Source organism: Bos indicus x Bos taurus, chromosome 19, assembly GCF_003369695.1.
Source record: "Bos indicus x Bos taurus breed Angus x Brahman F1 hybrid chromosome 19, Bos_hybrid_MaternalHap_v2.0, whole genome shotgun sequence".
Lineage (NCBI taxonomy): Eukaryota > Metazoa > Chordata > Mammalia > Artiodactyla > Bovidae > Bos > Bos indicus x Bos taurus.
In genome coordinates this window covers 48,010,729-48,022,990 of record NC_040094.1, presented here as the reverse complement: position 1 = coordinate 48,022,990, position 12,262 = coordinate 48,010,729, and the positions used below count along the sequence as shown (strand labels likewise).

General features: G+C 39.1%; 1 protein-coding gene across 5 annotated transcripts in view; it reads right to left on the bottom strand.

Annotated features, from left to right (window-relative positions):
• The window catches only part of TLK2 (tousled like kinase 2), a 123,911-nt gene that overhangs the window by 72,731 nt on the left and 38,918 nt on the right, over window positions 1-12,262 (bottom strand). For 2 of the 5 annotated variants that reach the window (XM_027517554.1, XM_027517555.1), the window contains exons 3-6: window positions 8,633-8,704; window positions 7,625-7,694; window positions 6,574-6,617; window positions 5,757-5,852 (exon numbers count right to left, since the gene is read on the bottom strand). The exons of 1 other annotated variant lie outside the window; for it this stretch is intronic. In XM_027517554.1, the coding sequence (XP_027373355.1) occupies window positions 5,757-5,852; window positions 6,574-6,617; window positions 7,625-7,694; window positions 8,633-8,704 (282 nt within the window). The remainder of the gene's footprint in view (window positions 1-5,756; window positions 5,853-6,573; window positions 6,618-7,624; window positions 7,695-8,632; window positions 8,705-12,262) is intronic. 2 more of the 5 variants (XM_027517556.1, XM_027517552.1) reach the window with 1 other exon arrangement.

Below are 12,262 nucleotides of genomic sequence, written 5' to 3'. Positions count from 1 at the left end.
GCAAATAACTATTCAGAAATGGTACAAGACCGCAACCCACAAATATCAGAAGCCCAGCAAATCACATGGAAGGGAAATAAAAGGATGTCTCAAAGCACACCACCACAAAGTAAAAGTAGCCTGGGGCTTGAGGGGAGAAGGGTAGGTGTGGGTAGGGGGAAGCAGAGCAGTTTCTTTCAAAGAAATAAGTAAATGAAAACTATTTTCTCAACTGTAACCAAGGGAACCAAAAAAATGGTTAACGATATACTTAACTGTGTGTGGTGAAAAAAAAAAAACAATCTAGATATATACACAGCATAAATATCTTTCAAGAATAAGGGCAAAATAAAGTTATTTCAGCAAACAAAAACCTAGAGAGTTAACCCCCAGCAGATAAATACTGTATTAAGGACTACGGAAGGCAGAAGTACTTCCACGTCCACTTCTTCCCTAAAGTGGAAGGTGTAATATGTAAAAAGGCAAGAAGTACAAAGAAAGAGGTAAGTAAGCACATGGATAAATCTAAATGAACACTGACAGCATAATAATGTTCTATGATTTTATATATATATATATATATATATATATATATAAATTTTTTAAAGGCAAAATATAAACCTACACCACCACCACCAAGGCAGTAGCACAGAAATGGAATCGAAGTTATCATGTAACTAGGCTACTGTTAACATCAAACTTTGGCATACTAAAGATACCTGTGGGAGAAACACCACACAGGACCTACCTACTAGTGGAGGAGAAAAGTATGAAATCATTTTTTAATCCAAATGAAAACAAGAATTGAAGGAAACAGTGACATACAACAAGCAAGAAACAGGCAATGACAGATACCATTAAAAGCCAGAGTATTTAAAACCAATATAACGATGTTTATTAATGTAAACCAGAGAAGGCAATGGCATCCCACTCCAGTACTCTTGCTTGGAAAATCCCATGGATGGAGGAGCCTGGTAGGCTGTAGTCCATGGGGTCGCTAAGAGTCGGACACGACTGAGCGACTTCCCTTTCACTTTTCACTTTCATGCATTGGAGTAGGAAATGGCAACCCACTCCAGTGTTCTTCCCTGGAGAATCCCAGGGACGGGGGAGCCTGGTGGCTTCCGTCTATGGGGTCACACAGAGTTGGACATGACTGAAGCGACTTAGCAGCATTAGTGTAAACAGAATAAATAATGAAGTTTAAAAAAGATTTTTTTTTTGACCATGCCACACAGCTTGTAGGATCTTAATTCCCCAACCAGGGATTGAACCTAGGCCCCAGCAGTGAAAGTGCTGACTCCTAACCACTGGACCACTACGTAATTCCCTTAAAAAAGATTTTAGACTGAATAAAGAAAAAAATTTCAACTATGTACTTGTCAGATATACTGAAAACATAATAATGAAAAGCTGACAATATAAAAACAGAAATATTTACACTATACAGCGGTTTGAATATACTAGTATCAGATAAACTGCATTAAGAGCAAAAAGTATCAGGAGAAATAAAGAGAATCACTTAGTAATACGTAAGGCAAAAATATAAATACAGGAAGAAACAAAGTACACCCATAATCATGACAGTCATGAATATACCTCTCTTAGTAATTGACAGAACAAACAGCCAAAAGTCAGAATACAGAAGATTTAAACATGGAGATTAAACGCTGTGATTAACAAAACTGTCATAATGACAATACTATAAAGAAAAGCAAATGCTGATCACAAAAATTAGAACAGTGGTTGTTTCTAGAGTATTGGGAGGGAGTTGTGATCAGGGAAGGTTTCCAGGGTGCTGGAAGTATTTTACTTTCTGACCTAAGTAATGATTAATGGAGTTAACTTCATAATGACTGCCTGGAAACATTTTTTGTAAAGGACCAGATAGAAATATTTTAGGCTTTCCAGGCAACATAACTCTGTGACATATTCTTTGTCTCTATAACTCAAAAAATCTAAAAATCATTTTCGGCCTGCCAGTTGTAGGCTGTAGTTTACCAACTCCTGAACTCAAAGGCTCAGGGTTTGTGTACTTTTTTGTATTTAACAAAAAATATAGAAGAATCACTTAGGAGGGAAAAAGCTAAAATGATTCTTTATCTGTTCTTCTATTCTTCTCTTTCAACAAATAGTCTGTCTTGCGTTCCCACTGTGCACCCAACACTGTTTTGGGTGTTAGAGACTAAACACTGAACAAGATCTCTCTTCTATGCCAAGGAGTGAGGGAAATAGTCAAAATGATTACACCTTTATGTAACAAACAGTGTAAGAGATGGAAATAGTAGTAATAAAACAAAGGTCCAATTCTCTTGGGATTAACATTCTGGTGGAAGATGATGGGCAACAAACTAACTGTATAGTTAAAAATTAAGATCTGTAAATTAAATAAAAATATTAAAATTATGCCACACAATGACGACAGTGAATGATCTACAACACACAACATGGATGACTTTCACCAAAGTAATGCTGACTGAAAGAAACTCGACACCAGACTATATTAGATAGTGTGTGGTTCCTTTCATACACTGTATAAAAACAAAAGAGCCCTCATCTATGCTACTATTAGAAGTTAGGACAGTAGCTATCTCCAATCGCAGGGAGGGGGCTAATAACTGAAAGGGAACATAAGGGACTTTCTGGAGGGGCTGGTACTTTGTTTCTTGTGCTAGTACAGTTGGTGAACATTCATTAAGGTGTAGATGTACATGTATACTCTTTTATATGTATAAATATGAATCAATAAAAATTTAAATATATATATCAAACTTTAAATACATATGCCAGATAGTAATAACTAAGAATTAAAGCAGGATTAGGGACAGAGTTACAAGGTGAGAGGGACTATTATTCAAAGAAGTTGGCCAGGAGAGACCTCTCTTGACAAGGCCATTTTTGAGCAACAGTCTGATGAAGGACTTGCTCATCACGCTATTCTTGGAAGAAGAAATAGCAGGTACAAAGGCACTGAAGTAAAGAGTGCTTCAGAGTGTTCACAGAACTTCTAGGAGGCCAGTGCAGCTTAAGTGGCATGAGGGAGAAGGGGAGCAGATGCAGTCAGATGGATGTGAGGAGCAAAGATTATGTAGGAGCTTCTAGACCACATAAGCCTAGAACAGTCTGGACAAGCCCCTGGCCAGTTCTGAATAGGATCCGACTTAAATTTTTCACAGAATCATTCTGGCTACTTACTATATTGAAAATAGGTGAGACACAGGCAGAAACAAGGAGACTACTTTAGAGACTGATGCAGAGAACCAGGTGAACAGAAAAGAGGGTGGATTCTGCTATTTTTTAAAAAGAAAACAGGATTTTGATGGATGAGATATGGGGCATAAAGTTATGATCTAAAAAACTGGACACAGTGAACTGTTATCTACAGGGACAGGGTAGACTGCAAAAAGAGCAATTTGTTGTTGTGCTAGTGAGCAAGAGCTCCTCTGTGGGTTTTTTTTTTTTTAATTATTTATCTATTTATTTTTGGCTGCTCTGGGTCTTCACTGCTGTATACAGGCTTCTCATTGAGGTGGTTCTCTTGTTGCAGAGCACAGGCTCTAGGGTGCACGGGCTCAGCAGTTGTGGTGCACGACCTTAGTTGCTCTGTGGCATGTGGACTCTTCCCAGACCAGGGATCGAACCCACGTTCCCTGCACTGGCAAGCAGATTCCCAACCACTGGACCACCAGGGAAGTCCTACAGACGTTTTCTAAGCTATTCATTTAGTTATATAAGCAGACATGGCAAGGAGAGGTGCATATATAATTTTCAGGGAAATCGATGCCCAAGTAAAGGGCTGTCCAGTTCATGCATCCTAAAAGGCAGATACGGATAAGGACACAAGTAACCTGGTAGAGCTGGCAGAAACACATGGGAAAGTTCTCTTTTGATTGCTTCTATTTTCCTAATAAAATAAAAAAGTCAAGTCATCAGTTGACAGAGTAGAGGGGAAGGAATTGCTGCTGGAAGACTGCAGAAAGTGACAAAAATATGAAATATTCATCTAGGAGAGTGAATTAACTATGGAAATATAATAGGACTGGCAGCAACTCAGAGGCTCATGAGGTTGGTGGTCACAAACTTAAAGTGAGATCAGTCAGCATGGGTGTATGTGCTTTTCTCTAACCAGGCTGAACCGCTTAGATACAGGCAAGGAAAATTAGATTTAATCAGGGCTGAGTTTTTTTCAGGCAAGTATAATGGAGAGAGTGGGGAAAGGGAATTGAAGGGTATATACAAATCAGTTGATTATAACAATGAAGCACAGAATCTAAGATAGGAGGATAAAATGCAATGGAAAAAGGAAATTAAGGTTGGTTTCTATTTTAACAACCAAGACATACTTAGATTTGCACGATAATGAGGCTCAGCCACCACTCACTGAGGTGGCAGGACTGTCTGTGGATCACTTAGGTACCTCTCTCTTGTCTTCATTTAAGACCTGACTTAAATGGACACATGATAGATGGGTGGTCACATTACTGAAAACCAAATGAAAAAAAATCTTTTTCAGGAAGAAAAGAGTAGTAAGATAACAAAATTCTACAAGTCGTTATTTGTCCCAAATAGATAATTCTGCAATCCCATTTAACATTTTAAAACTTGTAACTGGTTTAAAACAATAAAAATACAGATCTAGGTCTCCTCAAAAGTTAGCTAACAAACTTCAACCTAACCAAACATATCTACACATTGAACATTTATAATATTTTTAAATATGGCAATGATGACAAAGTAATAGAAAAAATTTCAAGCTGAATACATTTTGCTAAGTGCTTTACTAATTATAATCACCCTAATGAACGCATGTTTTTATGAGACAGAAGAGGGGAAGAAGGACATTTTAACTAGTTTAACAATACAGAGACTAAATCACTTAAAAAAAAAAAGCAATATTAATCAAGTCTGCTGAGGCAGAGAAAAGCAACCTTCCGAAACAGAGACCTAGGATGAAAACTCCTGGTCTCCCTTTTCCCTAAGATCCCACAGCAATACCTGAGGCATCAAAGGACATAATACACTCTTATGTACAGGGTTCTCATATGGTATCAACAAATCAGCCAAAGGCACTTGAGTGAACTGACATAAAATCCTACACGAGCTGGTTCAGGGATTCTCAGCTTTGGCACTAGCACCATTCTGGACTGGATCATTCTTTGTTGTGGGCGCCTGTCCTGTGCATGGCAGGATGTACACCAGCATCCCTGGCCTCTGCCCAGCAGATGCCTATGGCATCATTCCACCCACCCTCTAGTTCTGACCAAAAATTACTTCAACATTGCCAAATGTCCCCTGAGGGGATAAACTACCCTGGCCTGAGAACCACTAACTTGGCTGTGATGTTTTTATAGAGTTTCAGATCAGAGAACAAACCTATCCCAAATCTGTGCGGTATTAGCTTCTCTACTACATCACTGAGCAAGCCATCCAATTAATTCAAATACCAGGAGCTGACCACAATTTTTTTAAAGGAATTTAACTACAGGAATATGTAAGTCTGGCCAGGATAAAAACCTAATGTTTGGACGGGAAACCCCTTTCTTGAGGCCTAGAAATAATCGATTTATACCGGGAGAACAGGATCAGCTCTCATAAAATGTAAACTGACTGATACAGATTTGAATCTAAGTTAAGTGATTCACAGGTAATGCTATGAACGTTTCTCCTTAAGACTTCACTCCCCTTGGGTAATTAATGGAAGAGAAACTTTGCTTGAGTGTTCCTGGGCTTCTTGGTCTCCTACAACAGGTGTCACATTTCTCCAGGTGAATGCTTACCGGTAAGGGATTGGATAAGGAATGTTGCGGTGAGGATCGTGCAACTGGTGGAACACTTCTGCCAGGGCTGGTTCCTGGCCCGCTTCCCCCAGCAAACTGGCCAACAGGGAAAAATGGATATGAATAATTCACAACAGTACTATGCTCAGATAAGGAGAGTAAAAGATTAATACACATACAGGTCTTAATTATACATGGTCCCTTTAAGTCTACACATTTTATTCTAGAGAAAATGCCATGTAAGTCAAATTCTGCTAACTTTTCAATGAGATTTTAACAAGAAGCTCCAGTAGAAATGTACCAAGATATAAGGAAAACATGGCTAGAAACCTGAAGGTACACATGATTTTGAAAAGATGTAAGAGAAGAATGTTTCCCCTTCTTGTCTCAAAATACATGAAGCAGGAATACAGTGTATGTTAGCGTCCCCTTCAGTAACCACTAAGGATGGGTCAGTGAGCTTACTACAGGTTCCACTGGACTACAGGTAGAGGACAAAAGAAGAGTCCGAGGCGTTCCACTTCAACCTTTGTAAGACACAAAACCTAGTCTGGCCAAGAGAACAATCACCTCATTTGTGAATTTTTATATCATCACAGACAAGACACATCATGAACAAATTTAAATTTAGGAAGTCAGCAGCTGTTTCCTCTTATAGAGATGGGGCAACATCAGGTTGATGAAGGTGGGGAAGAAGGGGAGGAGGGCACAGTAAAGGCAATATATGCCTTTCTAAAGCTTTAAATGAAAGAAAGGATTTAGATTCTTTTTTTTTTTTAAGTCACTATAGATTTCTTTTTCCAAAAATTTAACTTACCTCAAAGTAATCACTAATTTTATGTCCCCTAGGAGTGCCTTTCCCTGAAAATAAAACCAAAGTAAGTATAGTTTTTCCAGTAATACAAGTAAACCATCATTTGCTAAAGTGTATTATGTATTCAATGACTGCCTATGCTGTTACCAATTCAAATGTCAACTTTACTTTTAACAAATGAGCCAAAATACCTGTTTCCTAAGAACAGAAGACAGTTTCCACCACAAAATAAAACACTAAAATAAGCAGTGAAAGCAAGACCTTTTCACAGCTTGCTTTCCTTTAAGATTCACTACGCTTTCTTTTACAAGTACACTAACAAAGCTTATGCCACAAGTGTGAATCAAAATAAAACTAAACTATCAACTACACCCCCAACTAAGAGGATAAAAAAATTCAAAACAAACTCATCAGAACTAAATGGTTTATTCTATTTCACAAGTAAATTTACATGACCTTGCTACTTTGGAAAAATTTTCTCCCACAAAAGTAAAAAATGATTTGCAGATTAAAAGATACAAAATGGGGGGAGGGGGCCTTTCCTTTCTTGGAAGTTCTTCCATTTCATTTATTCTTTCTTTAATTATGTAAAGAAATCTGGCATTATGATCATCATACTTACAGATTTATTCCACTGGGCACCAATTATTCAACTGAGTAACTGACATGGAAGAAGGGTAGGTAAAAGGACAGCCATGTAAATGCAACCATTTCTGCTTGCCTATTATTAACAAACCACTGACCTAGTGCAAGACATAGTTAAAACTGCTATGTAATCTCTTTTCTGTACAATAGATCCTTAGTCTGAAGACAAATCCATGGTGAGAAGACTATTAACTTACAACAGGGAGAACTAGAGTCCCCGCAGAACTGACGCTATTTTGTCAAGTGTGTATCAAATGGCAAGTCTGTCATAAACAGCCTGATATTCCCTTAAGGAATGCAAATCTCCATTGTCAGGAATCCCTGTATGCAAACTAATTAGTGTGAGCTGGAAGTTTTATACCTAAGTACATAAGAATTTATATTTTTACTGGTGTGAAATTATTACTACCTTGGCTAGTTTCATATGGTTCAGCTTTTCTTTTCCGGTTTCGCTGGTCATTCTGTTTTTTCTCAGGAGTCTGTTAAATACCATATACATCACAATTAGCATTTTGTCAAATTTTTCACATTATGAAAATTAGAGTGTACGTTAAAAATATCAAATTTATAAGGAGAATTAACTGGCTCACAAGTCCTAAATGAATGTCCTACTCTTAGAGCAGGGTCATAGAAAGAATATAAGATCTGAAGTCAAACCATTTATACAATTTTTGGCCAACTGCTTAAAATATCAGAGCTTTAATTTACTTATCTGTAAATCAGGGTTGCTGCAAAAGCTTAAATGAACTATTTTATAAAGCACAAATGTAGTACAAGCATCTAGCATATAGCAGGTCTCAAATAGCAGCTGTTACAATATTTGTTTCTTTTTGAGGCCACACCATGCAACTTATGGGATAGTAGTTCTCTGACCAGGGATTCAAAATCCAGATCCCAGCAGTGAAAGCACTGAGTCCTAACCATTGGACCACCAGGGAATCCCAATATTTCTACTTTAAAAGACCTTAAATCTAAAATTTTTTTCCAAAAAGGAAATATCTGCATGATCAGTCAACTGACTAGTCTATTCAAAGTCTTATCTAAGTGCAAAGTAAGCAGTTATATAATCAGCTAGGTTATTTGCCTTTAAAAAACACAAAATTTCAAATTTTGTTACTGAAGTCCTTCAGGCCACACTGACTCACTCTGCTGAAGTACTAAGAAGTGCTAAAATTCAAGGACACCTAGACTAATTCAGCTACAACTGCAAATTTCTACCTTTTATTGATTATTATGATTATAGTAATAAAAACCCATCAGGGCCACATGACAACTGTGCAGACACAAAGAGCACACAACTCTAAGGGGAATCATTGACACAAACCCTAACAGGACCCCAGAGTCTGCAGTGCTATGGTTTAACCCAGATCTAAAGTGTGGGAATATGAGAAGTCTTGCAATGGATGTGGCTTCTTACCTCTACTTCTTTATCACTCAAGGACCCCACGCTGCACAAGCTCTGGTTGGAAGACTCACTATTGAGTGGCCCCTGAAAAGAAAAAAACAAAAAGGAATCAAAAGAAACTAAGATGACAGCAAAAATGAGGAAGAAGCCATGTGATTGTGATATCTAGGTCAAGTCAAAGAAACCAAGAATTAACTGCAACACCTCTGAGCCAACTTGAAAAGAACTCCATCCATCATATAGTAGAGGGCACTCATGTTAAAATTCTCTACCTAATGTTATTTTCATTTCCTTTATAAACTCTGAACTCCTGTGCAAACTTTCCCCTTCTAGAGTACTTTCACATGGAGCAAGTTCATTCTTTAAGGAAAATAAGCAAGGGAAAAACGATTCTCGTGATTCTTGTATCTTACAGTCGATATCTGAAAGTTATGTTAAGGGTATGCCAAGGGTTCCTCATGAGGGGGTGGTCAGAGACCATAATGAAGGAAACACTTTTTCGAATCATGCTTTAAAGAGACTGCCAGCTCAAAAAACAGTTACAAAAGACTCACCTCTAAGCCTAACAGCGTGAGGATCTCTGCTAGCCTGCTGCTCAGAGAAACTGATGAAAATTATTTTTTAAAACCACCATTCAAAGCCTCTGACAATGGTCCCTAAGGGCAAAGAGCTAATGAAGAAACAACCATTCAATAAAATCTACAAAAAATTTAGCCTGCAAGGTGAAAGTCTGTGGTACCTGAAGGAAGATCATGCTTTTCTTCCCATATCCCACCCTCCCATCTCAGCAGGGTTCCAGACTGCTGCAGCCAAGAGCACAACCCCCTCCTTCCCCCAGCTCTCAGTCAAGGGCTTTCTTCCTGAGAGGAGCAGGACTTCAGGCTTCTCATTTTGTCCCCAGCACTCTGTCACTGAAGCTAAGTCCCAGCCAAGTACATCAAAGACAGGAAGCTTCCATCTGCCTAACGCTGACTTGTGGAAGGGAGGCTCTGCCTTAGCTTGGTACACTGAGAATACTGGGACTCCAACAGGCCTCTCGCTCAGCTCATAAGGTAGTGGTTCCACATCACAAGAGACAAGCTGCTTGCTGTGTGCACCCCATCTATACCTCCGCTCCTGGTATTCAGTTCCTAGAGGCTGAATGTCACTTCACAGAAAAGTGTTACTCATTGTCCCCACCCCCAACACCAGAACCCTGGCTTAGATATTTTGCCGGGGGTAAAACACTGGAACATATAGTACAAAATCTCTTCCCAAAGGACCTGACTTCATTCTCAACAGAGTGTGGACAAGTTTAAATCTACAGATATTCAATGGAGACTGTGGCAAAAGGCAAGTGGGAAAATATTTGTGTAATGAAGATACAGCCTAGACTGTAGGTCAGTTAGTTAGAAAGAGAGAACCAAGGAATAAAGCCCCACCAGGGAGGAGTCATCCTGCGGTCAGAACGAATAGCAAACATTTGTCAAACAGGTATGACCTAAATCAAATCCCTTATGATTATACAGTGGAAGTGAGAAATAGATTCAAGGGATTAGATCTGATAGACAGAGTGCCTGATGAACTGTGGACGGAGGTTCGTGACATTGTACAGGAGACAGGGATCAATACCATCCCCAAGAAAAAAAATGAAAAAAGCAAAATGGCTGTCTGAGGAGGCCTTACGACTGGCTGTGAAAAGAAGAGAAGCAAAAAACAAAGGAGAAAAGGAAAGATATACCCATTTGAATGCAGAGTTTCAAAGAATATCAAGGAGAGATAAGAAAGCCTTCCTCAGCGATCGGTGCAAAGAAATAGAGGAAAAGAATAGAACGGGAAAGACAAGATTTCTTTAAGAAAATTAGAGATACCAAAGGAACATTTCATGCAAAGACAGGCTCAATAAAGGACAGAAATGGTATGCGCCTAACAGAAGCAGAAGTTATTAAGAAGAGGTGGCAGGAATACACAGAAGAACTATACAAAAAAGATCTTCACAATCTAGATAATCATGATGGTGTGATCACTCACCTAGAGCCAGATACCCTGGAATGTGAAGTCAAGTGGGCCTTAGGAAACATCACTACAAACAAAACTAGTGGAGGTGATGGAATTCCACTTGAGCTATTTCAAATCCTGAAAGATGATGCTGTGAAAGTGCTGCACTCAATATGCCAGCAAATTTGGAAAACTCAGCAGTGGCCACAGGACTGGAAAAGGTCAGTTTTCATTCCAATCCCAAAGAAAGGCAATGCCAAAGAATGCTCAAACTACTGCAAATTGCACTCATCTCACACGCTAGTAAAGTAATGCTCAAAATTCTCCAAGCCAGGCTACAACAGTACGTGAACCGTGAACTTTCAGATGTTCCAGCTGGTTTTAGAAAAGGCAGAGGAACCAGAGATCAAATTGCTGATATCTGTTGGATTATCAAAAAAGCAAGAGAGTTCCAAGAAAAACATCTATTTTTGCTTTATTGACTATGCCAAAGCCTTTGACTGTGTGGATTACCACGAACTGTGGAAAATTCTTAAGGAGATGGGACTACCAGACCACCTGACCTGCCTCTTGAGAAATCTGTATACAGGTCAGGAAGTAACAGTCAGAACTGGACATGGAACAAGAGACTGGTTCCAAATAGGAAAAGGAGTACGTCAAGGCTATATATTGTCACCCTGCTTATTTAACTTATATGCAGAGTACACCATGAGAAACGCTGGGCTGGATGAAGCACAAGATGGAATCAAGATTGCCGGGAGAAATAGCAATATGCAGGTGACACCACCCTTATGGCAGAAAGCGAAGAACTAAAGAGCCTCTTGATGAAAATGAAAGAGGAGAGTGAAAAAGTTGGCTTAAAGCTCAACATTCAGAAAACTAAGATAATGTCATCTGGTCCCATCACTTCATGGCAAATAGATGGGGAAACAGTCAAATAGTGACAGACTATTTTTCTGGGCTCCAAAATCACTGCAGATGGTGACTGCAGCCATGACCTTAAAAGACGCTTACTCCTTGGGAGGAAAGTTATGACCAACCTAGACAGAATATTAAAAAGCAGAGACATTACTTTGCCAACAAAGGTCTGTCTAGTCAAAGCTATGGCTTTTCCAGTAGTCATGTATGGATGTGAGAGTTGGACTATAAAGAAACTGAGCACCAAAGAATTGATTCTTTTGAACTGTGGTGTTGGAGAAGACTCTTGAGAGTCCCTTGGACTGCAAGGAGATCCAACCAGTCCATCCCAAAGTAAATTAGTCCTGAATATTCAATGGAAGGACTGATGTTGAAGCTGAAACTCCGATACTTTGGCCACCTGATGCGAAGAGCTGACTCATTTGAAAAGACCCTGATGCTGGGAGAAGGGGACGACAGAGGATGAGATGGCTGGATGGCATCACCGGCTTAAAGGACATGAGTTTGAGTAAACTCTGGGAGTTGGTGATGGACAGGGAGGCCTGGAGTGCTGCAGTCCATGGGGTCGCAAAGAGTCGGAAACAACTGAGTGACTGAACTGAACTGAACTGAGAGGGGCGCAAGAGAAGAAGTGAACTGGCAGAAGAAATAATTAGCAAATCAGAAGACAGATCAATAGAGATTATGCAAGCTGAAAAATAAACAAACAATAAAAAAAAAGAAGAAAAAAGAACAGAGCTTCAAAGA